The 25809-nt window shown below is 36.6% G+C and overlaps 1 protein-coding gene across 6 annotated transcripts; it reads right to left on the bottom strand.

Annotated features, from left to right (window-relative positions):
• Positions 1–287: 287 nt before the first annotated feature.
• mcf2lb (mcf.2 cell line derived transforming sequence-like b) lies at positions 288–25713 on the bottom strand. 6 transcript variants are annotated; one of them, XM_065251689.2, is made up of 32 exons: positions 24898–25713; positions 24611–24712; positions 24154–24374; positions 18623–18706; positions 16150–16264; positions 15980–16070; positions 15510–15623; positions 15296–15412; positions 14612–14761; positions 11776–11900; positions 11221–11335; positions 11000–11119; positions 10703–10894; positions 10207–10398; positions 9856–10000; positions 9692–9753; positions 9490–9569; positions 9204–9270; positions 8850–8965; positions 8664–8733; positions 8448–8540; positions 7203–7295; positions 5876–6001; positions 5340–5561; positions 5123–5215; positions 4902–4980; positions 4751–4808; positions 3816–3907; positions 3654–3716; positions 2946–3041; positions 2033–2142; positions 289–1938 (listed from the first exon to the last, which is right to left on the bottom strand). In XM_065251689.2, the coding sequence occupies exons 3-32, from the start codon at positions 24233–24235 to the stop codon at positions 1861–1863; spliced, it is 3240 nt and encodes a 1079-aa protein (XP_065107761.1). In that variant the 5' UTR covers positions 24236–24374; positions 24611–24712; positions 24898–25713; the 3' UTR covers positions 289–1860. The 6 variants fall into 6 exon arrangements, with proteins under 6 accessions (XP_065107758.1, XP_065107759.1, XP_065107756.1 ...); XM_065251690.2 differs by having other exon boundaries at positions 24154–24470; XM_065251686.2 differs by lacking the exons at positions 24154–24374; positions 24611–24712; positions 24898–25713 and adding an exon at positions 21912–22125 and having other exon boundaries at positions 288–1938; positions 4751–4805.
• Positions 25714–25809: the final 96 nt, after the last annotated feature.

Genomic DNA, 25809 nt, shown 5'->3' on the forward strand with positions numbered 1-25809 from the left:
GCATAAAGTCATACAAGCTTAATTGTTTTCTCTCACAAATGTATTGTTTTACTTCAGAAGATAACCTAGAGTCATTCGGATTACTTAATGTGTGTGGTTTTTAAAGCTTCCATGTTGGCTCCAATATAAAAAGATATAAGTCGTAATTTTAATGTAAATTTATTAGATTTTGTTCAACTGAAATGTAGTCATTTATTTCAGGGATGGCATTAGGTTGAGTAAATTATAAGATATATTTGGGTGAACTTTAAAAGGCCTCCCTTTCACAAACAATGAAAAAGACAAGAAAAAATAATCAGCTTAATTTATGCGTATATAAAACAACTTTTAATATTAAAGAGATTTTACATACAAATGGCACAGGGTGATCACAGTCACATAAACTACATATGCATATATGATATGCTTGTTTTACATTTAGGTCCTATATTCCTGCATTTAACACACTGAATGTTACATTCATTTACATAGGAGTTCACAGGACTATAGACATGCCATATCCCAGTATGGACACAATCACTGTGACACATATTACTCTCACAACTCTATTACTTTTAAGGGATATGAATCATGTATCACAGTTTATATGAGAAAGTGTAAAGTGTTGGCTCAGGTTCATGTATGAATTTCATTGACTGTTATGCCTCATTCAGACCCCCAGCGACTAGTAATAGCAGAACGACGCAATCTCATTAATTTCAATGGAAGCTTGGTGACTTCCGGCAACACAAGTGAAAGTGACCGTTGGCAACCGGATGTGCGTGTCGAAAAAGAAAAGTAAAGGATTACTCTTATTTTCCCAGTAATTTAATTACAGTTACTTCTGATGTAATTAAACTTAATACCGTGTATGGACTATAGAACAATTGTATATAATACAATAGTGGATTTAACATCAAAATTTAAAGTCTAAGGTTAAAATGTATGTTTTTATGCATCCTTCTCACTTTAAAATACTTTGGTAAGTTAATAAGAAAAATGGTAACACTCTAGCATAGTTTACAGTTATCACTATTAACTTGTTGCTGATTAGCATTAATATTACTGAGATATTGTTTATTAATACTTATTAAGCACATATTAATGCCTGAATCTGCAAAACTTATTCAACATCCTTAATTCTACCCAATTCCTACCAATACTTAAATTGAACTACTTTTCTAAGTATTAATAAGCAGTAATTAGGAGTAGCCTATATTGAGGCAAAAGTAGTTAATAGTTAGTTAATAGTAAGAATTATCCCTTAAAAAGTGTGACCAGAATAATTAATGTATTTTTATATGATTTATTTGAGGTGTTTCAAGCATATCTTTGAATCATTTACTAAATAAGATTTATAATTTTTAAGTAATTAAATACTTTTTGGAGAAAGTAATTTGTAGAGTAATCTAATTACATGATTGAATATGTAATTAGTAACTAGTTATTAATAAAACGTTTTGAGTAATTTACATAACACTGGTCCAGTGACGCAAAAAAAAGTTAAGAAAAGTTTAACTTTATGCAAATTATGAGCGATTTTTGGGAGCGAAACAATAGGAGCAAAGCAGTGGAGTTCACATCATCCTTCTCTCGTCAGTTACTAGAGTGGATGGTACTCATTTGTTTATGACAACCAGATTTAGAAACGCCTTATTGAAATAGACGGGCGACACACAGCGAAAAAAATCACTGGGGGTCTGAATGAGTCACTCTTAAAATAAAGGCTCTGTGAGATTTTTTTGTGAGCTTAAAACCTTGTTGCTTGACATGATGGATGGTTTATATCTCTAATTTCCAACATATCTAAGAGATATGCATGAAACAGTGTACAGTTTATGCTATACATTGATTGCATGTGTACATATACACACACATCTCTCATTTCTCAAGATCCTCTGTCCCCTCAAAACATTGGATTTCTTCCTCTGTCCTCACAGGCAGTGGTGTATTTTCACACTGAAACAAATAGCGGATATGCTTAAGTTCAGACTTACTCCCATTTGCACACTGAGAGACCAATAGTGAAAAACTGACATAGTCTCGTGCCTACCTTTTTCTCCTGCTTCTCCTCCTCGGGGTCAGAGGTCACCTGCTCCTCAGCACTAAAGTATCCGACATGCTCCATAGAGGCATCCAGCGAGAGAGATCCTTTAGTCCAACCTATGAAAAGCATAAACAGAAAAACAAGGAAGTGTAAGAAAAAAGATAATTAAAATGAAAAGGACAGGAGAAAGACAGAAAGTTTGAGTTTGTAAGAGCTTGTGTTGCTGGACAAGTGAACATGTACAGTAAATGAGGAGCATGTAAAGATAACAGAAACTCACCATGACAGACAGGGGACAGACCAGTGACCCTTTTTTAGACCACAGAGAGTGAGCATGCATGTATTTGTGTGTTTATAAGAATGTAGAAATAATTCTGGATTCAATATAAATTGATCTATATTGACATCTTTTGCTGACAAAAACTGTCAATACAGCCTAACTTGTACTAAACACAGAACATTCTTTTAAAGGGATAGTTCACCCCAAAATGAAAATTCTCTCGATTTACTCACCCTCATGTTGATACAAACCTGTATGAATTTTTTTGTTCTGATGAGCACGAAGGAAGATATTTTGAGAAATGTTCGTAAGCCCCATTCACTTCCATAGTATTATTTTCTCCTACTATAAAAGTGAATGGGGTTCACGGACGCTTTGGTTACAAACATTTCTCAAAATATCTTCCTTAGTGTTCATCAGAACAAGAAATTTATACAGGTTTGTAACAACATGAGAGGGAGTAAATGATGACAAAATGTTCATTTTAGGGTGAACTATCTCTTTAAGGACAAGGATGTGGTTCATTAGCTTGGAAAAGTCAGCACCTTTCAGTAAACATCAGATGAGACACACATACCATCTACAAAAACATGCTACCCAAGTAGCAATTTATAAAATTATGTGTGCATTTGCACATACGTGTGTACTCAGTATGTGCACTTCTCCTACGGTTCTGAAACAGGCTTGATGTACTGAACCACCTGACTCCGCCCAAGTCAGGGTGTGACCCTGTTTCTGAGAGGAAATAACCAATCAGAATAGTTCTTAGTTAGCAGCATGTCACATGGACTGAGGTACGTCTGTCTAATTTTTAAAAATGCTTTTAAATTTAAGATGTACACATCAACTCTATATTTGTATGTATTTTACGAGGTGGCTAATGATTTTCTTTGGCCCCTGTGACATTGGGTTTAAGGGCGGGGATAGGGATCAGGTTCCATTATAGTCTTTTTTTTGTTAATGATAATCGTATGTTTTTGTACGATTATGAATTAGCCAACTCGTAAAATGTAAAATGTGATGAAATCTCATGAGATCAGGCTCTAAACATCAGTATTGTTTGCTTGACATCCCTATCTCAATTGGTCTCAGAAGGATTAGCATATTTAAAAAAAATAAATTCTGTCATCGTTTATTATTTTTAAGCCATAATGCTTATCTAAGTAGAATACAAAATAATTTTGGGGTAAACTATCCTTGACTCTTAAGAAAGCTTTGCATGATACTATAGTGTGTTTTAGTGTATTAATGTATTAAAAATCATCTATGTTGTTTTAGGGTTTCAATCCAATGGGATAGCAAATATGAAGAACAAAAGTTTATCTTTAGTTTTTTGAAATAGTTCACCTAGAGGTGTAGGGTCACTCCGGATATCCTGTCGTTTTGGTTTTGTCTCAGACCTGCAAGACCCTATAAACAGTCAAAGAGAAAGACAGTATAAGGACAGTCCAATACAAATTGATTATTTTTGCTTGAAATATACAAGGATAACGTCTTTTAATTACTTACCCTTTGTTCTCCATGTCATTCGAGGTTCTAGAGTGTTTTCAGGTTCTGTGCTTTTTTCCTCTTCTGTATTCTGTTTCTCCACTTCTCCACTCCTGAAATTATCATTACGTTTTACATTAAATTTGTGCATTTGCTTTCATCAAAAGCAACTTAAAGGGTTAGTTCACAGAAAAATGCGTTCAAAATTTGTATACATTTCTTCTGAATACAAAGGAGAATTTTTTGAAGAACGTTTGTAACCATGAAGATCTGGCACACCATTGACTTTCATAGGAAAAATAATACTATGGGAGTGAATGGTGCCCCAGATCTGTTTGGTTATTAACAATTTTTGAAATATCTTTGTTTGTTTTCAGCAGAACAAAGTCATTTATAGAGGTTTGGAGCAACTTGAGGGTGAGTAAATACTAACAGAATTTTCATTTCTCACTTAAAGGAGCATTTCACCCATAAAAACATTAATCTTTATTGAAAGTACGTCATATTTGTAGTCGAAATGTAACATACATTTAGAATTTGGTGTCTATTTGACCGAGAAAAGGGGTATTTGTAGTCTCACCCCCTCAACAAAGATATTGGACTTCCTACTTTCAATGTTTTTTTTTACATCATTGAAAGAAGCAAGTGCAACACTGAAATCTGTATTTCTGAGGAAATGATGCATGACCATTCAAAAACATGACTGGGGTTCTAACTATACAAAGCTTAATGCAAATGGGTGAAGTGTCCCTTTAACTATCCCTTTAATTTTATATTTAAGCAATACATTTTTTGTAAGAGTGTCCCTGGGAATTGAAAGAAAACCTTTGCGCTGCCTTCACAATGCTCTACCGACTGAACTATGGGAACACATTATCATATTCACCTCTCACCAGTGGTCATGTTGTGACATAAGAAACGGTCTTAAAACTGTAGATGAGAATATGAATAGTGACCTGTTGGTTGAGCTGGTATCGTGGGTGACCTGATCAGGAGCTTTTTGCTGACTTGCTTCTAGACGGCACATAGATTTAGGATATCTATTAGACTGAATGAATCCAACTAGAATGCATGACATAATGTAATGTTTTCAAACAAACCACACACCTTTGCAGGCCTCCAGTTGACCTGTTAGAAGTTTCCGTATTTCTGTCACCCAGATGGTCTTAACCTCCTCAGAAGCAGCCTACAGGGCCACATGACATTTGCACTTACATTTTTAAGTATAATCAACTTGGATTTACAAGCAATTCTTTTAAATTGGTCATTACATGTCACAGATTAGAATTTTTATGTACAAATGTTGTTCAAACACACACTGTGCTCACCTGCACTGTGTAAACCTCATCCCTTGAACTGGACCAGATCTCAAACTTCTTACTGTCCCCTTTAGCATGCTCTGTTATTCCAATAGCACGCATCTACCAAACACAGGAGAAAAACAAACCCTTTGAATAACCAGATTTTTATGTAGTGATCTTCACATATGTAGGAAATATACAATGTATGCAAACGTCATTGAAGCTCCCTATGCCCTACACTTACACTGAGCTCTTGTTTGAAGCTGTATGAAGGGGCTTTCTCATATCCCTCCCCACTCTCCTCTCGTCGTTTGCAGAAGAGCACAGCTTTCTCATGCAGGAACAGGTGTCTTTGCATGGGCTTGAACCTCGCAAGCTCCATCACTTTCACGTGACCTCTCTTATGCTCTGCCCATACACTGAATGACCCCTGCATCAGCAGTCGACCGAGGTCTGCAAGGTTACCCTGTATGGAATTATAGGAATATATAGCTTGGAGGTAACATTATAAGGTAGCATCAGAGTGCTAACTTAACTGAAACAACTTAAGTTACTTAACTGTCATGGGTATTTTTAATTTTACCATACATTTGGTAGAAATTATTTTAAAAAGGCAATTAGCTAAAGAGTCTTTCAATGCAAACTCATACCTTACACAGTATTTGGGGTGGGCCTGACCAACTGCAGGGTCTCTCACTCAAGCCCTCTTGTTATTTTTGGACAGACTATCACTTTAATAATTAGCTTTGTTACAAACAATACACGTCGCCATGTTTTCACCTCGTATCCAGTGATGGCGATGAGGTGCATTGAGTCATTTACAGCCTTCAGGATGCCCAGGATGGATGAAAGAGCTGCCTGCAGCTCCACTGACCCCTCACAGCCTTTACTGTATTTAATCATTTCCTAAAACACATACATTGGTGTCTTTAGTTTCTCTCTGACAATCATACAAATTACATAGAAATACAGTACTGTGCAAAAGTCTTAGGCCACCACCACCACCAGCTTTGTTGTTTTAGCAAAGTTTTAATGTCCATCCATATTTATTTTTCACTCTTTTTATTAAGATACAAACAGAAAATACAGGAAATATGTACACAAAATTAAAAACAAAACCATTTTCAGAACTAAATGTCTTCTTCAGGCATCAGTCAGTATTTTGTGTGACCTCTCCTGACACGAAACACATCTTAAGCTTTTTTGAAGAGACTGAAGTCCTGAAGTCATTTGATTAGAATTAGAAATTAGGATTTAATTTCCTTTAGGTTTAAGAGATCCTGCAGCTGCCTGCTATTGCTCAAGAGGAAGAGGAGTTTACCCTAAATACTTGACACTTCAACTTTTATACTGTTTTTAATACTACATACACATTTCCTGTATTTTCTGGTTGTATTCTAATAAAGAGTAATAATGAGAAATAATTATATATGATGATCACTATACAATTGCATATACCACACATGTAATTGTAGCATGGTGGCCTAAGACTTTTGCCCAGTACTGTACATTTACAGGGACCACAAATTACACATGCAATGACAGCCTAATTGCAATAACTGCATTACATGTTACATTTACGTTTATTAATTCACAAGATGTTTTATTCAAAGCAACTTACAGTCCATTCAAGCTATATACTAACTGCTAACACCTTTGTGCTGCTAACACATTGTTCTACAAACTGAGCTACAGAAACACACTGTGTGACAGGTTGTCAGAATAATCTTTGCTAAAATATGCTGTATAACCAGCTATTATTGGCTGATGTCACCAGTGACCTTGTTAAAAACATCTCAGCTGCATATTTAAATATGCTATTTGAAATTTACAGTGCATCTAAAGTTTTTATAGATGGGGCAATAGCACATAGGAAAAGCTGTCGTCATAATACATCAAACTCAAAATTAACCAACCTATATGACGCCTTTAAAATGTACATTTACAGAAGTAAACTGTGAATAATCACATCTGCACACACACACACGCACACACACACACACACACACACACACACACACACACACACACACACACACACACACACACACACACACACACACACACACACACACACACACACACACACACACACACATTGTAGTACCTTCAGCAGTAGCTGGTATTTAGTGATCCTCTGCACAGGTTTCAGTAAGTAGGAGTCCAGCCCCAATTTGTGCTCAAGTTTCCTCTGACACTCCTAATGGTGTAATGGTACAATGTATGTCACACGTGTTCTCTAGCTTACTGCACTGTATACTTGACAAATGTTGAAGTATAGATGGTATCAGCATTAACAACATAAACAAACGGCTTTTGTGGAACAAAAGTAACTTTTGGTAAACTTCCGCAAGGAATCACAAACAACAGAGTCCTTTTGGAGTAGAGTAGTAGTTTTTGATAACAAGATAAATAAACAATAAGTAGATTACCTTTAGTTCAAATTATTACTAAAGCGTATCAAAAACTACACTGAACTAACGTTACTGTGTAAAATGTTTACTATATAATGTATACAATGTTGACTACAAATCGGATCCCTTCACATAGCGGTGATCCATGAATGCCGTCACTTCTCGTCTTTAGGAAACCAAAACATTTGTTATTTTCAGAGAGGTATTTGTCCCAGAGTTCAGTTTAGCCAAAAGCCAGACCATTAAAGAAACAGAGACCGGAAATTAAAGAGCACCTATTGTCCAATTCACGTTTTTAAATTTCCGTTGGTGTGTATGTGTGTATTAGTACATGTTAACGAAATGCAAAAGGTACAAACCCCAAAGTAAACGATGACACGAGTTATCGTCTGCAATGTAAATCTATTTTTTTGTACTACAACAAACACACGGATTGTAGGCAACAGTTTACTTCCTGGGATTGGTGATGTAGACAAGACAGACATTATCATAATTACTCCTGCTTCGGACTCACAGCCTGTAAGTTAACTCCTGTTAGCAACTAAATCTTTCAAACATGCTAAGGAACGTCATGTTTCTGGCTGACGTAAGAGGTATTCAGACCAATCACAACATACAGATTAGCTGGCCAATCAGGGAAACAAAGCTTTTCAAATCCATGCATTTCAGGAAGAGAGTGAAATCTGAAGCTACAAAAATGTACGGTTTGTGGAAAATAATGTGCTTTTATAACCATAAAACACGCGAACACATTATATTATATCAAATACACAAAATAAAGTTTTTTAGCAATAAAATATGTGCTCTTTAAGTTCCATCCAGATGCGTAACTGCAACAACGCGCAATGAAACAGTCTATATGAGTATATTTGATATATTTACAGCATATTATAACTAGTATGATAGTTTGCAATTTGAAATAGCTGATGTGATCGTACCTGGAAGAAAGCGCAGTCTGAGCACTGCCTCCAGAGGCTTTCAGAGCGTGGTTTATTATGACAGTATTTCTCATATATCTGCAGCTCACCCATCTAAACAAATCACATTGAACAAACATGTTTGCCTCACTGGAAACAATAAACTCACACCAGGTCTTCATAATAATGTTTACAGTATGTCACTTCTTGGTTTCTTACTAATTGTAATAAACTCACCCAATCCAGAAAGCAGCGTCCCACCAGCTCAGGGCAGTCAGTATACGTCTCAAGTTCAATTAGGAATATTCTGAGACAGAGAATAAGAGAAAAAAGTCACTTTGGATAAAAGCATCTGCTAAATAAATAAATGTAAACAAGAGAATAGATGAGAAACTGCTTGTCGCTCTATCACATGGTGCTCACCTTTTGTGAAAATTATAAATTTCCTGCATGTTACCAAATAACACATCTTTTTTATTCTGCAGCGCTGCAGGGATTAGGGGAGCCATGGATGGGTTGTCCATTTCAGCAGCATAGCCCTGCAGCACACATTTATATTTATACAGAGGTTAACAGGGCATATAATAAAAAAGATTTTACTTGATTTTAGTAAGACTAACGTTTATAACACAAAGCTTCCTGCACGATCCAAGTGGGCTTCAGTGGAGCATATTGCTATAAAAGTGCAGGGTATGGCCCGAATAATATTTAATTATTATGCATATAAATAAAAAATTGGCTTATTCAGTGGAAAAATGCTATACTGTATGCACTCACCTGCAAAACACACAAAAGCTCTTCCACATATGCCCGCTCTGTTTCCAATAGCTCATTCATTACGTGCCTGTGAACAATATACACAAACACAATGAAACTCTTTTAATGACTATACAACAGGTGGTTGATGGCTAATAGAGTATGTATTTGCCACTTTAGTTTGTATTTCACAGATGGGGTCACATTTATACAATGACAATGAAAAAAACATATAGTTGACATTTTAATCCCCCCAAAATTCGAACCATATGTACACTATTGATTATAACTTTGACTTTGAAATTACCTGCGAAGCACAGCCAAAGTTTCCTCCTGTTCAGATACAGAGGCATTGCGACTGCTCCTGTCAGCCTGATCACAGTTTACCTGCACAATGAATCATTATTTAATCCTAAATATTGTTTTGCACATACTGGATTATTTTCTCTGAAGAAACAAGAGAAATCTATTGAAAGTATTGTGGAAATGTTAAGATGAGTTATACATACTTGTTTACAAGAGACTCTGTCTGAGTCATCACTGGTACAGATGTTCTCATGATCCCTGTGAGCTGAGTGAAATACAAATACTAAATCATTTTTCCACTTAAAACATCATCACTCACGTGGCCTAGAAAAAGCAATTTGACAATAAATGCGATGTATGAAGAGACCTGGAGACGAGAGTGACTCCGGTCGTGGAGCGACGGGCTGTACTGGACGTGTTTGCTTGGCTGCTAGTTTCTTTAGACTAACCCTCCTCCTCTCAAACATCTCCTGTAGTGAGGCTTTCTTCTCAAATGTACGGTTAACCTGCTCCTGTAACACACACATATATACAGTTTATATAGTACTTACTATAATGACCACATATACGATGTGATTGACCAATAAGAATAAAGTATTCCAAAGAGTCTTATAATAATCAGATTTCTTTATTCATTTACAAAATTATTAAATAATTAATTGTGCTAATGTCTAAGAATTACAATTTAATTACATTTAAAATATTTAAATTGCCTTACCCCGAGTTCAGTGTTCAGAATGCTCTCATATTCAAGCCAAACTGTGTTGATGTCCCATTGCTGTTTCTCATTGGCTGTCTCCAGGTAACACTCTAGTTCTGACAGTGCTGACTCCGCCCCTTCCTGTGATTGGCACTTGTCAAGAGGCTGTGAGGCTAGCATGTAAATCCCATCATCGCACCATTTACACACCTGCAGGCAAAAGAAAAAACGTGTTGAATGCATGTCTGGCCGTGTTATGGATTTGCATATATAAAATTTCCAGCTAAGAAATTTAAATAAATTCAGCTGTCTCTGGTAGTAAGGTAGTATAAAGCTTGGATAAACTAAATGTGTATGATACCCAACTGTTGTGCTCTGCAGATGGGCTAGATATGTGATAACATTTCCCGCCTTATAACGGAGGGAGTGTCAAACCGCAAAAAGTTTGATTCACAAACGCACCATTTGGGCCTATGTTTGTAGGACCCAGCACATTTCACATTTATTTAGTCACCATGTCTAGTCTCTCATGTAGCTCCATAGCCCGTGTCAGCATGGTCCTCTTGTCTTTCAACTTTTCTGTGAGTTTATCTCCAACTGTCTGAAGCTCACTGCATTTGACTGCAATGCTGTCATCAACATTCTGACAGCTGTCAATCAAGCCTTTGCCCTCAGCAACCAGGGATCTAACTCTGTCCAGCACTTCCTGTAGAGAAGTGCAAGATATACAGTATTTATTGCAGGGTTTATTAAACATATGCTTTCTGAGTATACACATGCAGTGTTTATTTTTCAGTGGGCAGAGACTCACACAGGTCTTTTCTTCAAGATTGGTCAGCTCTTCAAGGAGGTGTTCTGTTTGGGCGTGGTTTATTCCAACATCTGAGAAAGCATTTAGCGTATCTATTGCTTGCTCCAGCTCCGTCCGCACCTACAATAGCACGGATAAAATAAAATAGAAATAAATATTGTACTGCACTGATAAGACAATTAGAAGAAAATGCAAAATATATATATGCTTTCAAGAAAAACCTGCTGAAAGTTGTGCTCAAACTGGCAGAGATTTAAATAAAACTCCAACTTATTTTGATGTTGTAACCAGAAGTCATCAAATGCTGTAGAGCTTTCATTTAACTGAGACAACAGCCTGCAAGATGAAGAGAATAAGCGAATGACGAAGGACTAAATGTTAAAAGCTTTCAACCATCTTTTATATTCCATAAAACAAAATAATACATTTAGTGTGATAATACACTTTTCATTATATTCCGTTCATTTTTTAGATATTAAAGACAGGGTGCATGATTTTTGAAAAACACTTTGGAAAAGGGAGTCAGGCCGAGTACCAAAACACACTTGTAGCCAATCAGCAGTAAGTGGCGTGTCCACTAACCAACATCTTTGTCTGGGTTGTGTATGTGTGGGGCGGGTCTATCAAAAAAAGGTCCAGATTCTATTGGGGTAGTGACGTGTTTGTTCAGGTGATTTCAAATGTCAACATTGGCTTTCATAGATCATGCACCCCGCCTTTAAAGGATGTATAGATATGTCTAGGTGTGTTATATAGTCAGAAAGTTCCAGACTCACCTGTGCACTGTAGCAAGGTTTTCCAGCTGATCAGGGTTCAGACTACTATCTGGATCTCTACGCACAGGTTCCCTAATGTTCTCCAAAAGTTTACGTCCTAGGTTAAGAGCTCCTGCCATCTCTTCCTAAAAAGACAACAATGAAGAATTAAAGGTCCACCGTGTAGATTGTAGCAGTGAGATTGTGAATTGCAACCAATGGTTCAGTCCACAGCTAACCCCACCATTTTGAAACGCATAGTAAAGCTACAGTAGCTTCCACAGGACAAACATGTCATCGTCTGAGACAACCGAGTAACAAAACGTGTTCTATAGAAAAGTTTTTCCGTTTAGGGCTACTATAGAAACATGGAGTCAATAGGAGAGCTATTTAAAAAAAGTTACATCCAGCCATAAATAACATGCCTGCTTATCAATCTGTCAATCTGTTGCAATGCAATAAATACAATTGTGAATCATTATTTATCATTTACCAGTCAAATTTGTAACTGAGACAAGATGATTTCCCATAAAGGCGGGGTGCACAATTTTTGAAAACTGCTTTGGAAAAGGGAGTCGGGTCAAGCACCAAAACACACTTGTAGCCAATCAGCCCCACATGGAAAGAACCTATATGTGGATATATGTGCATATATGAAACCTTTATGCAGCTTATATGCACATATATGCTGCATATATGCAGCATATATGCGCATATATGAAACATATATGCAGCTAATATGCACATATATGCTGCACATATACAGGATATATGCCCATATATGATAATATATATGCTGCATATATGCAAAATTGAGGTGCACATATGTGCATATACAGGCCATAAATTATGTGAATTATTAAATAAAGTTATGATGTCTACATTTAAAACATTTACAAGATCTGTCTAGGACATGTATAACAAAATGGTTTAATTTAACAGCTACTGTTCAGTGTTATTTAACAGCGACAGTAGTGTAGATGGTAAAGCGAGTTGTCTAATGATTGGAAGGTTGGGTGTTCGAATCCCAGCAGTGGCGCGTGGGATTGCATTTTTTTTGTGATCGGAAGGTTGGAGGTTTGAATCCTGGCTCCTGCAGGTGCAGACTGTCATTGGTTGGACCTTTATTTATGTTTAATTTATTAGCAGCTACAGATTTTAATAATTTTACCAATATATAGGTTAACATATATGTGCATATATGTACATATATGTACATATAATATAGGAAAACGGCCAATTTTATATATGTCACATATATGTAAAACTTATATCAAAACCTATATTGAAACATATATGTTTATATATGTTTTTTCCATGTGGGGCAGTTAGGGGCATGTCTACTAACCGACATCATTGCCTGGGTTGCGTATATGTGGGGCAGGTCTATCAAAAGAAGGTCAAGATTCTATTGGGGTAGGGGCGTGTTTGTTTAGGTGATTTTAAATGTCAACATTGTCTTTCACAGATCATGCACCCCACCTTTAACTCTTTCCCCGCCATTGACGAGATATCTCTTCAATCAAGAGAAAGCGCTTCCCCGCCAATGACGAGTTTTTCCGTCTTTCCGCAATACCGCTATTATGAGAAACTGATTGTCGCTCTATCACATGGTGCTCACCTTTTGTGAAAATTATAAATTTCCTGCATGTTACCAAATAACACATCTTTTTTATTCTGCAGGGCTGCAGGGATGAGGGGGGGGATGTCTGAACAATACCAATTCCCCTGTGATACCTCACCTTCCGCAACTTTTTAAACCCGGAAGTATTGCCCTATGGCAAGCTGCTGCATGTCCGTGTCTGTTTTAAAGATCGCTCTGAATGGGATCTCTATGAAAAGTCCGTCAAAAAATGGAATTATCTCTGCTATTTGCTCAAAATGTGGTGTTTTTGGAGAAACCTACCCATATTCAAAAGCTGATTACAAAAGAACCACTGAAGGTAGGATGAAACATTTTTTTTTGTTTGAAAGCAGAGGGTCTGTTCTTTCATTTGCTATATTGTATGTTTATATATTTGAAGAAGAACATTTTCTGGAAGACATTCAACTTTTGTGAAAATCATGAAAAACGCTGGCGCTGGCTGGCAACTTTCTTTTAAAAACGCTGGCGGTGAAAGAGTTTCCAAAACAGTTTCAGTCGTTCATCCACTCGAAACAGGGTGAACGGCACTCTCACATTCGCTTTGCAGCCCTCTATCGGCCAAAACCGCACTAAAGAAGTTTCCAACCGTCGGGTCGCGGTCCTGTAGTTCGAGTGAAAACTACAAAAACTTGCTTTACGGCAGACCTACAATCCAATCAGAGCCAGCTATGCTGCAGTATTTACAACAGTGGGTAATGGACAATTACGCTTCTAACCTGTAGGGCGGGCAAAGAGCAAAAACTCTTTAGTGTTGCTTTAATGCTAAGCATTCTTATAATATGCGTATGCAGTGCCCCCCGAACCACTAGGGGGCCACCTTTCTCTTAATTTTATGCAACGCTGCACATAATTATTCGCAAGTGAACACGCTTATCGAGGTGCATCTTGATATAATGGGTATGGTTTTCTAACAAAGTTAGCGTCCGGAGCAAAAGACAAAAATTATTGATTAAATGCGAGCCACAAATTAAAGTTGCTGAGCCAAATGCGGTGCAATAAGTAACACTGTTTTAAGGTAATAAAAACAATATCGTTCATTTTGCAAGATCTTTATACATCACTGAAAATATAGTTATGTATATTATATTGCAATTTTTGTCAAGAGATCCTACTAATAGTTACACAGTGCAATTCGACACAGCAATTAATTTAAAGGTGCATTGAGTTGGCACATACTGAAAGCTTTGAGAAGTGTTTTTATAAATACTGTACTTTCAAACTCTCTTTCTTGCTGGTGTGTGTATTCAGCAGATTGCTGGCTGTTAGGAGATTGTTTGGATGTTCTGTTTCTGTTAGTTCCCTCCCGAACGTTTGCAGTCTGTGAGCCATCCTTTTCACAAATGCAGCAAAGCTTTCAAGATCCTACAGGCACATGGAAAACAGACAGTAAATGCACATGATGCTAATGATTGTACATTGTGTTACTTTCAATATGTTGTGTGGTTTTTACTCTATACATAATTACAGCTGTGTCTTACAAGTGCGACACGGCTGTGCTAAAGGAATGGTTCACCCAAAAAGAAAATTCTGTGGAACACAAAAATTATTAAACGAGGGGAACATCCAGTAGCCCTACATGATGTCTCTTGTCTGAGAATAAAAGTGAATGGGGATCAGAGATTTCAAGTGTGATTTCAATTTTCTAGGAAAGGTTTTCTAGGTAAGGGATCTTCAGTAAGTTTTACTCTATTCTTTTATGACTTTAGCAGAATAGGCTATATCACAGAAGTCATAGGGACTACCAATCTAAGGCTATTTTAGGGCTTTAAAGCTCTTGGTCCTCATTCACATTCACTGAATGACATAGAGCCCTCTAGACTTCTCTTTCTGCATGGTGAGAATTTTTATTTTGGGTGAACAATCCCTGTGATCTATCCGATTGATGTTTGTTCTTACGGTGCGATGTGATATCCAGGTCTTGTGACAGTAGTTTTGAGAGCCACCAAGTTCTTGTGTCAGCTGACTCCGCTCAATATAAGAGTGTAGATCATCCACTGAGTTCAGCATGATGACCTATGATACACACAAACACACACATAGACTTCATTATGCACAACAAGATCCCACACAGGTGTGCATTTTATACACAACAAGAATTCAGGTCACTTACCGGCACCTTAAAGTCATCTCTGTGGAATTTAAAGATAACATCAGACAGCGTCCGCTGCAGTATGGCACTGGGTCTTAACACCAGGACAAGCCGAAGATTAGCAGGAAACCATCCCTACACGCAAACAAAAATGCATTACACATAAGCACACAAGCAAGAAAGGTAAAATACAGTAAATAATATGCACTAAAATAATCCCACAACACTAAAATAAAATATTATTAATTCCCAAACCACATATACTGTTTGTTTGTTTAGATTAGATAATTTATAGTTATTGTGCAGAGTACAATAGAAATGCTGTATGTGTTTGTGTATGCTAGATTTTGACCCTTTAAAGTTAATCTTCAGTCAAAAAACTATCCAGCTGTTAAAAATCTGTAATGAGAAACTATGAAGAAAGACAATGAAAGTATGTCTGTATAGTACATAAAGTTAAAAGAAGGCAGTTCGGAGGCAGTTAGACTTACTGAGATACGCAATAACGTCCCCTTTAAACAAGTCCATCGATCTCGACGTCTGTCAATCACTACGATAAAGCCCACACCCGCTGCACTAAGACTGATAAAGACACATATACATGTTAACTGCTCAGCATATATGATTCATAACAGACATAAGCGTATCTGTTTATGTTTACCTGGGAACACTTGTCAGGTAGGTGAGAACATTACGAAAGTCCTGATCTTCAATTTCACAAAATGAAGGGAATTCTGGGAAGATAATAATAGGGCTACCATCCTGTCCTCTTCCCCCTAAATTAAAGAAATAGAAAAAAATAGAGATTTATGGGGACATATCATGAAAACTGACTTTTTCCCCAGTGCTTGTATCAACTTAGAAAATGTGAAAAAGATCAACCCCGTAACTTAGTTTTGGTAAACCATTCTCTGCAAGCATGTGAAAAAATAGGCCATTGAATTTTGGCTCCCCTTGTGATGTCAGAAGGGGATAATAATGCCCAATAATCTGCACCATACAACCACGGCATGGACATTTAGTGCGGAGATCAACTCATTTGCATTTTTAAGGAAACCCCTCACATCTACAAAGTGGCAATTTTAACATGTTATAATAAATTATCTATATGGTATTTTGTGCTAGAACTTAACATACATAATCTGGGGACACCAAAGATTTATTTTACATCTTAAGAAAGTCTTGTGAAAGAGATGAAAATTGGGCTCCTGTAGTTTGTTGTATGTGCAGCAGGGGGCAATAATTCACAGAGAACCGTGTACGTCAGAACAGACACCGTCACCGGTGGTGTGCTTTGTCGTGTGTTGGCATGCATCAAATGAGATCTGAAAAAAGCACACAGGCAAGCCAATGAAAACCTGCTCACAACACCTGTATGCCATCAGTCTTCATATGGTGCACTGTTGCTACTGAACAACAGGTATTTGGGAGCGCTGCGACAGAGACCGTTTTTTTTCTTCTTCACAAAAATATGTTTTGAGCCTTAACCACATTAATGATAACTTATGAATCATGGCCTGTGGGGTCCAACGAGCAACCTACTGATCCTGAATACACAGAAAAATCACAAATGAGACCTATTAATGACATTTATTTTAACATCAACATTAACAAATGGAAACTTGCTTTAGTCTCCTGTATCAGAAATGTCTTCGAGAAAAAGACACAGAACTCGCAATTAACATCACAAACTGACCTTGTTTGCCAGTCTGCAATCGAAAGTTAATTCTATTGATGTTTTCATCAAATTTCTCATCAAATTTATCCAAATTCAGATTAATATTTTTTCTATACAATTCTTACAGCTCAATACTCGTATTTTAACAATTGTCTTATTTATTTCTATTTTTATTTCTCAGAAGCAATTAATCTTAGGAGAAACATTGGGGACAAAGTTGATAAATGAAACACAACTGAGAACTCCATCAAGTCTCCTGAGCTATAAAGGAGCGACGTCTGAACAATAACATTTCCCCTGTGATACCTCACCAAACTACACCACAATATAAATAAAACCAGCTGAAATATTATAATGTTATATGCTCGAATAGTTTACTGTTTTCAGGATTTTCAAGGAAACAAACTATTAACATAATGTATAAAGTGTGACAAAAATGTCATTTTAGTCTCACTTCGCTTCAATTCAAGAGGGAGATGCATGGTGACAACATTTGGGATGTAATACAGGAATGATAAAATAGAATAACAGCGACAGACAGAGAGAAAGCCACTGGGTAAAGAACCCCATGTGACAAAAATATAAATTTGGCAAGTCATGCCTTCTTCTCCCTGTCTCCATGACAACAGGAGAGAGATTGTGCAATCATCGCTTACTCTAGTCTGTGCTGTCTAACGGTAACACACCTGTCAGCAAAAACAACACACATGCAGATAAAATCCTCAAAGCTGGTGTGTGTGTGTCTGTACATGCATTATATAACAGACTGCTTTTAACACTCCTCACACACCAAACACCGTTAGAAAAAAGGTACAAAAGCTGTCACTGGGATGGTATCCTTAAAAAAGGTCCTAACAGGCCCTTATATCTATTTAGGTCTATATGTCCATTTGAGATACCTAACACTTTAGTTTTTTTCTGAGAGTGTATAAAAATCATTCATTTACACATTTTTGGCAAACAGAAGCAGGAATTGATAGGAGATGAATTTTGACTAACAAATTCACACATACATTTGCCTTCACGCAGGTCTAGTAGTGTTTATACACTGTTATGTACTTAAAATAGCACTTGGATAATTTGAATAGTGTGCATTCGGAGTACTGAAAAACATTTGTACCATAATACAAGCAGAAAGAATACAGGGCATAACAGTATGTATAACCAAAAATAATGTTCATAGCATTGTTTACATAATTTAAATATAAAGAGAATTTGCTGAGACATATTTACATTCATATCTCAAATTTGACATGAGATTTCTAGGGTCTATTTGTCAGGGGACTTGAGACTACAAGAAGCATGACAATTTTTCTATGCACTCATGACTAGGATAGACTGTTTTGAGAATTGTGTATTTTCTTGTCGGTGGGTCTTTCGAGAAAACAACTTTGTTGTCCCCTTGGAACTAAATTTAGCCAAATAATAAGTGAATGTAAATGTAAGCAAATGTTACCTGATAAGAAAGCAAACTGTTTTTTGAGCTCAGTGATGATGTCAGCAGCGAAGAGGGGACTGGACTCCTTCTGCATGATCTCATCTGTAACAAACACACACAGAAAAGAAACACAAAAATGATGTTAAACTAGTGTCCTAGTTCTGTCATGTTGTTTGACACTAATCCTATAATATCACTCTTTAATCTTCAAGTTTAAAGCAAGCATCTCAGCAAAATAAATAAATAAATAAATTCCTGACTGGAAATCACCTTCTCTTTATCATCTTATCGCTGTTATTTTAGTTAAAAAGTTGAAACGCCAAAAGTGATTTATTGCTCTAGACTATAGGGTCTGCACTCCCTAATATATTACAGCCTTTCCTCATGTATTGTGTCTTTAGCTGGTGTATATTACCAAGTGTGCAGATGAATCTTGCCCAAAGCAGTTCCCATGCTCTGGTCAATAGAAGATCAAAAAAGATTAGTACTAGGTGATTTCCTACAGTGTCTCAACCAAAACCACACCACCTTCACCCCAGGATAAGAAACACAGAAAAATAAACTGAAAACACAAATAATCTTAAATAGTTATTAATAAACATGGGCATAACGTTAACCAGACTGCAGGCATAATTGATTTTAAAACCTGAAGTAAAGAAGCCTAAAGGGAACATTAGCAAACCAGTGTCCAAAACACAACATATGATGGTGGTCATAATGTGCTTTCACAATGCCAGGTTATTGTAAGTGGTGGTTAAAGGGATAGTTCGGCCAAAAATTGTATTAAACCCATGATTTACTCACCCCCAAGCTGTCCGAGTTGCATATGTCCATCGTCTTTCAGACAAACACATTTTCGGATATTTTAGAAAATGTTTTAGATCTTTCGGTTGATTAAATGTAATGTTACGGGGTCCACGACCTTCAAGTCCAAAAAAAGTGCGTCCATCCTTCGAAAATTAAATCCAAACGGCTCCAGGATGATAAACAAAGGTTTTCTGAGGGTAATCCTCGCGGTGTTGTTGTAGAAATATCCATATTTAAAACTTTATTAACGAAAATGAATACCTTCCGGTAGCGCCGCCATCTTAGTCGCGTCCACATTCAGGATAAGAGCTTACGCAGCCTACGGAGGCTACTCTGCTGCTGCTCTGTGCCCCCGCCCTCCGAATTTGTCATACGTCACTAAGAAAAGTGCGTACACTACGCTAATACTCTCTCCAGAATACAGAGGAGTCTAGGATGGCGGCGCTACCGAAAGGTATTTATTTTCGTTAATAAAGTTTTAAATATGGATATTTCTACAACAACACCGCGCGGATTACCCTCAGAAGACCTTTGTTTATCATCCTGGAGCCGTTTGGATTAAATTTGTGAAGGATGGACGCACTTTTTTTGGACTTGAAGGTCGTGGACTATGGGTGGACCCCGTAACATTACATTTAATCAACTGAAAGATCTAAAACATTTGCTAAAATATCCGAAAATGTGTTTGTCTGAAAAACGATGGACATATGAAACTCGGACAGCTTGGGGGTGAGTAAATCATGGGTTTAATATCATTTTTGGCCGAACTATCCCTTTAAGTCATTGCTACTGTATCTTGTGGTAACAAAAGTGGTTAGCAAGTCACTACATGGTTCCTATAAGCACCCTCGATGAACATAAATCTATAGATTTTGTTCGTGTTTTAAAAGTAGTAGCACATCTCTCCTAAAAAGTGTATAATCTATACAAATTGGGCCTCACGACCCTGGAGTTACTTATTATTATTAAGGTTAACATTTTTAAAGTGATTAATATTGGCATATAACATGCCAATATAAAAGTTTTTTTAAGTGCAGGATTAAGAATTTATCTTTTAAAGCACCTACATGCCATTATCTTTTATATGCTTGAAAGAAAACCACAGATGAGACATGAATAGAGGCCAGAATATATATTCACAACCTGCTTTTGTTCTTCTAAAATAAAAGTGAGTTGTCCCACTGGGGTCAGGTTCACCGCCTTAGGATGTTCACACACATTCACACAGAAAGTCACTTTTTCACATTTTTAAATGACAGCAATATGAACCTGTTCTAACAGACGTATCTTTCACCACCTCCTAATGCCCCCCATACCTCACATTGACTAAAATAAAATATCTCAAATAACAACAACCAACTGGACTAACCAGCACTGACAAATTAAAATCAAATGACAAACAATTCAAATAAAGAGATGCTATTGCAGAGAGACAAAGTCCCTGTCCTCACTTACTGTGTAGCCAGTGACAACAACGGGTAAAGTTGTAATACTTTTCAACCTCTGCTAGAGGAATGCATACATTTCTCCTTCTGTTCTGTACCTCCATCCCCTATTTCATTGAATCTGTTGCTCTTTCTCTTGCTCGTTCTGCCAGTATCTCACTACTTGTCTTGAAACCTTAGGCAACAACTTCAAAATGAGCTACCTGACACAGGTGCACCAAGTGATGACTTCCTGTTTCTCTCTCTTTCTCTCTCTCTTTCTCTTATTCCCACCCCACACCCAGACTTCCTGGAGTGGACTGGTCGGATGTCACACATACACAGGTTCCCTTCATCATCTACATTTTCATAAATGATAACAGTGATGGATCACTGCCTGTAACTAACTCTACTTCCTTTGTATTTTGTTTTCTCTGTGTATGTCTGTGGATCAGCACAATCAGCCCCAAATGAGTCTACAAGCACATACCCCCTCCCCAAAAGACTACCTTCCCCCAACCCATGAATGAATGAAACCCTGTGTGAGTGTTTTGGTTTCTCCCTGGTATAAGAGGAATCTGAATACGATCTGATCTTGTTGAGTGGGGAGAGAGATAAGACTGAATTCAGACACCAAGCATTCGAATCAACAGATAGCATTTAAAATTAGATAACAGGCTCTGTAGCTCCCATACTCTCTTTCATGCAGACATAGAGTATAAATGTACATAGATAGACAGCGAGAAAATCATACTTAGTTCAGACCATAATAATCAACATCACAATAAATGTGCTGCTTGCAAGGGGGTTTTAACATTTAGAGAAATGAAGAGAACAACGGGTTAATCCCTAATAGGTAGCAATAACTAACTATCAGAGTTCAACAATCATAAAAACCATGTTCATTTTTGTAGAGATTTGTATTCTTGTAGTACTTTGTACTAAAAAAACAACAACATTTGTCTTAAACTTCAAATCAGAGCGATCTCATATATTTGGACCACACAACACAAAAGCAGACAATCCAAGTAAACATCTTTTGAAGATGTTGATTTTGTTAGCATACGGTCACTTACTCTGTACTTGCCCTAGCGGGACCAGAGGAAGTCCAAAATCACTGCCTTGCTTGGGTCGCCTTTTTCCAAGTTTCCTCAGCATACCTTTGCCCTTTATCATCGCCTGATACCTGACTTCTGCTACATAGTTCTTAAAAATATTATAGCATTTCTTTAAATCACTAGCATCATTAGATTTTAAACTACAATACAGCAAGTAGCTACATAACATATAAACTAAACTACTAATGCCTGCACTAACTACTAGAGTAAACTGTTCTGCTATTGTGGAAAACAGTTTTTTAATGGTATCTGTTTTTGTAATCAGTAGTGAGCTCTGCCAAACATACACACAAACTTTGGTCAAGTCATCTTCAGCAGAAATCTCTCAGGGATTCTTTCTTCTGAATATAAGAAATCCAGGAATTATTTACGGCATTCATTAAGATACAGACTGGTCAGGATGCTGTTACATGTTAGTGAAACAGCGATCATAAATTGAGATAATGTTTAAAAAATTCAGTCATGCAGCTGTTTGCCAGTTACGTACTTAGATGTAAATGTATGTTATTTACTGGCAACAGTTTGTGCAAAGTTAAATGAATATTAAATATTTACAAGTTTGTCTTTACAGAATCAAACTTTTTAATAACAGCCTCATGCAAACATTAGGGAAACCAGAAATCCTTGGGGAACCAAAATGTTTTTTTTCCTTCAAATTTGGTTCCCACAATGCCTTGCACGTGGCTGTGTCATTTTAGTTTTATTCTGTAAAGATAAAAACTTGTTAATGTTTAATGCCCATTTAACTTTGAACAAACTGTTGCCAGTAAATAACATACATTTAAATCTACAGTAAATTACCTCTGCATTACCCAAAAACAAATTTCATATTTAAATCTTAAAGGGACACCACCTTTTTGAGAATATGCTCATTTTCCAGCTTCCCTAGATTTTAACATTTGATTCTTACAGTTTTGGAATCCATTCAGTCGATCTCCGGGTCTGGTGGTACCACTTTTAGCATAGCTTAGCATAATCCATTGAATCTGATAAGACCATTAGCATCGTGCTAAAAAATAACCAAAGAGTTTCAATATTTTTACTATTTAAAACTTGACATTTCTATAGTTACATTGTGTACTAAGACCGACAGAAAATTAAAAGTTGCAATTTCTAGACCGATATGGCTAGGAACTATACTCTCATTCTGGCGAAATAATCAAGGACTTGCTGCTGTAACATGGCTGCAGGAGGCGCACTGATATTATGCAGCACCTGAACATAGTCCCCTGCTATTAAAAGTAACCAAGGGGACTATTTTCGGGCAGTGAGTAATATCATTGCGCCTCCAGCAGCAAGTCCTTGATTATTATGCCAGTTTGAGAGTATAGTTCCTAGCCATATCTGCCTAGAAAATCGCAACTTTAAATTTTCTGTCGGTCTTAGTAAATGAAGTAACTACAGAAGAGTCAAGTTGAAAATAGGAAAAATATAACAAGGTTTTGGTTATTTTTAGCACAATGCTAATGGTCTAATCAGATTCAATGGATTATGCTAAGCTATGCTAAAAGTTGTACAGCCAGACTCTGATTTCAGCTGAATGGATTCCAAAATGGTAAAACTCAAATGTTAAAATCTAGGGAAGCTGGAAAATTATCATTTTTTTTTTTTAAAGTGGAGTGTCCCTTTAAGTTCTTACTTCCCTCTCTTTCTCCCTCTTTTCGTTTTGCATGCCATTTGTTTGGTAATTTCTTTCCTGCTTGGGAAAACAGGGTTTACACATATCTGTGATATTCAGTTCAACTGGCTTTTACAGAGGCTTGTAGCCATATACAATAAATATAATTTCCAATGCCCATTATATTAAGCAGTTATTGGTTCATTACCAATAATAAATACTAATAATAAATTAGTATTTAAATGTTAATTGTATTCATTTGTTAACATCAAACTTTGCAGGTCTGAAATTCTAATCTTATTTCTCAAAGCTATTGGTAAATAGCTTCTCTATCATGATTACTTGTAGACAAAAGAGACAAAAATCATTTGTCACATTTAGCAAAACAGCAATATTTATAATCAAAACAAGCAACATGGATCATCTCAATTGATGTACATGTTTAAAACATGAATAATGATTGCTAATAAGAACTGTTAGACCTATCCAAAACCAGTCAAGTATGTAGAGACATTTTCAGAACTGCAACCGTCTATTTACTACCTGTATGCAGACACACATAGACTCATATACATTCCTTACCAATGCTGTGAGCGACATTGCTCAGTCGGCGTTGTAGCTCATGCACAACCACCTTCTCTGTCTGCATCCAGATCATCGCCATCCTGCACTTAATGACAAGACGGACAGGAAGACTGGACCTTATGAGAGAGAGGAGAAAATCTTCCTCCGTCCTTCAGTGATGGGCAGTTCAGCATCAGCACCACACAGAATCAGATGGGGGAGGGGCTATCAGATGACACCTACACAGTCAAACACAAGAAGGATGCCCTTATACGCATGTGCTCGTGGCTGTCTTGTGCACTGACCAGACTTTGGCGCCACCACAAGGACTGTTTCTATATTTACAGCATATCGAGGTGAATCCAAAGTTCAAGAGGGAAAAATTGTAAGATGTGATAAGTACTAATAACAGACATGCTGTAGTTTTTCAGTCAAATAGTTATATAAAAGTACAGAATACCAGAGGAATACATACTTGTTGTAGACATCCATTGTGAAATACATTGTGCAGAACACATCACGGTCATCTGGACAGGTGGAAAGGCAAAGAAAAGAGCATGGGTGCTGCTCTGCTGACCTATAACATGAACATATATAAGTTGATATGTTGATAACATTTAAGGTTGATAGGTCAACATGCATGTAAGAAATAAAATGAACATGCAAGAGAGCTTTCACTGTGGCAAGACCACTGTATATTTTTACAATTATCCAAAGATGGCTTCAATACCAAAAGGTCTTGAATCTGAGTTATGGACTTACATGCTTTTTGGATGTTTTGATTTTAATATTTCTTCATTTCAGTAGTCATGTATGTGGCTTTATTTCTTCTCTATCGCCAAACCAATGAACAATTGCAGGAAAGCGTAAAAAATAGCTGAAAGGCTCCTTATAAAGACACAGTTTGCTTCTGATCTATCCTTTCATATTTAATTTGATGCCCTGTGTTGTTATATATAGACTTAACAGTGACTGCCAATGGAAGTGCAGAAAGGCAAGCTCACGTGGTCCTCTGCCTTCTGTCGCATACTATTAATAGCAACCAATGGTTCATAGACTTGGCAACATCCTTAGGACTGATCACACTCCAACTCAGATATTATGCTACTCATAATAATGAATAGAATCATATGAATTATACATTAGATTTAATTATATAATTAATTTTATATTCATCATATATGTTGTAATATATAATATCAGTCTGCCTTTATAAATCTGTCTTCTATATCTGTTTATATATATTTTGTTCATTAACAAGTATAAGATGTCATTTCTTGCCTGAAGAGAATCAATAGTATTAAAAGTAAACAAATAAAACGAAAACTTTATGTTAAAAATGTATATTGGAGTATCTCTTAATAATTTTTAATCTAACAAAATGTCTAACTTTTGTCTTTACCTGTGTGTGACTATTAATAACATCTGTTTGAGGCTTTTGTCATGCGCTGTATCTAAAACAGTGGATGGATAGCCATTTATTAAAGTCAAAGGTTAAAAGCTAAATTAATATTAAGCCATGTATATGGAGAAACGGTCGATCGTTATAATAAGTTATACAAAATATATTTGTAACTTCCCTTTTGCGAGTGAAATGTATTACGCTGTGTAGACGTTGCTCCAGTATCTCCCAGTGATTCAAGTGTAGCCCATAAACCTTAAATTAATAATATT

This window comes from Paramisgurnus dabryanus, chromosome 15 (genome assembly GCF_030506205.2).
Source record: "Paramisgurnus dabryanus chromosome 15, PD_genome_1.1, whole genome shotgun sequence".
Taxonomy (NCBI): domain Eukaryota; kingdom Metazoa; phylum Chordata; class Actinopteri; order Cypriniformes; family Cobitidae; genus Paramisgurnus; species Paramisgurnus dabryanus.

What these genes read in the sequence shown, in the direction of transcription:
- mcf2lb (XM_065251684.2), bottom strand. Translation starts at nt 22,122, where the DNA reads ATGTTATGTAGCTACTTGCTGTATTGTAGTTTAAAATCTAATGATGCT. An exon ending in GCAAGAAAGAGAGTTTGAAA is followed by an intron (nt 11,901 to 14,611) that starts GTACAGTATTTA and finishes TTGTCTTTTTAG; the next exon opens with GAAGAGATGGCAGGAGCTCT. An exon ending in ATGAGGTTTACACAGTGCAG is followed by an intron (nt 4,981 to 5,122) that starts GTGAGCACAGTG and finishes GTGGCCCTGTAG; the next exon opens with GCTGCTTCTGAGGAGGTTAA.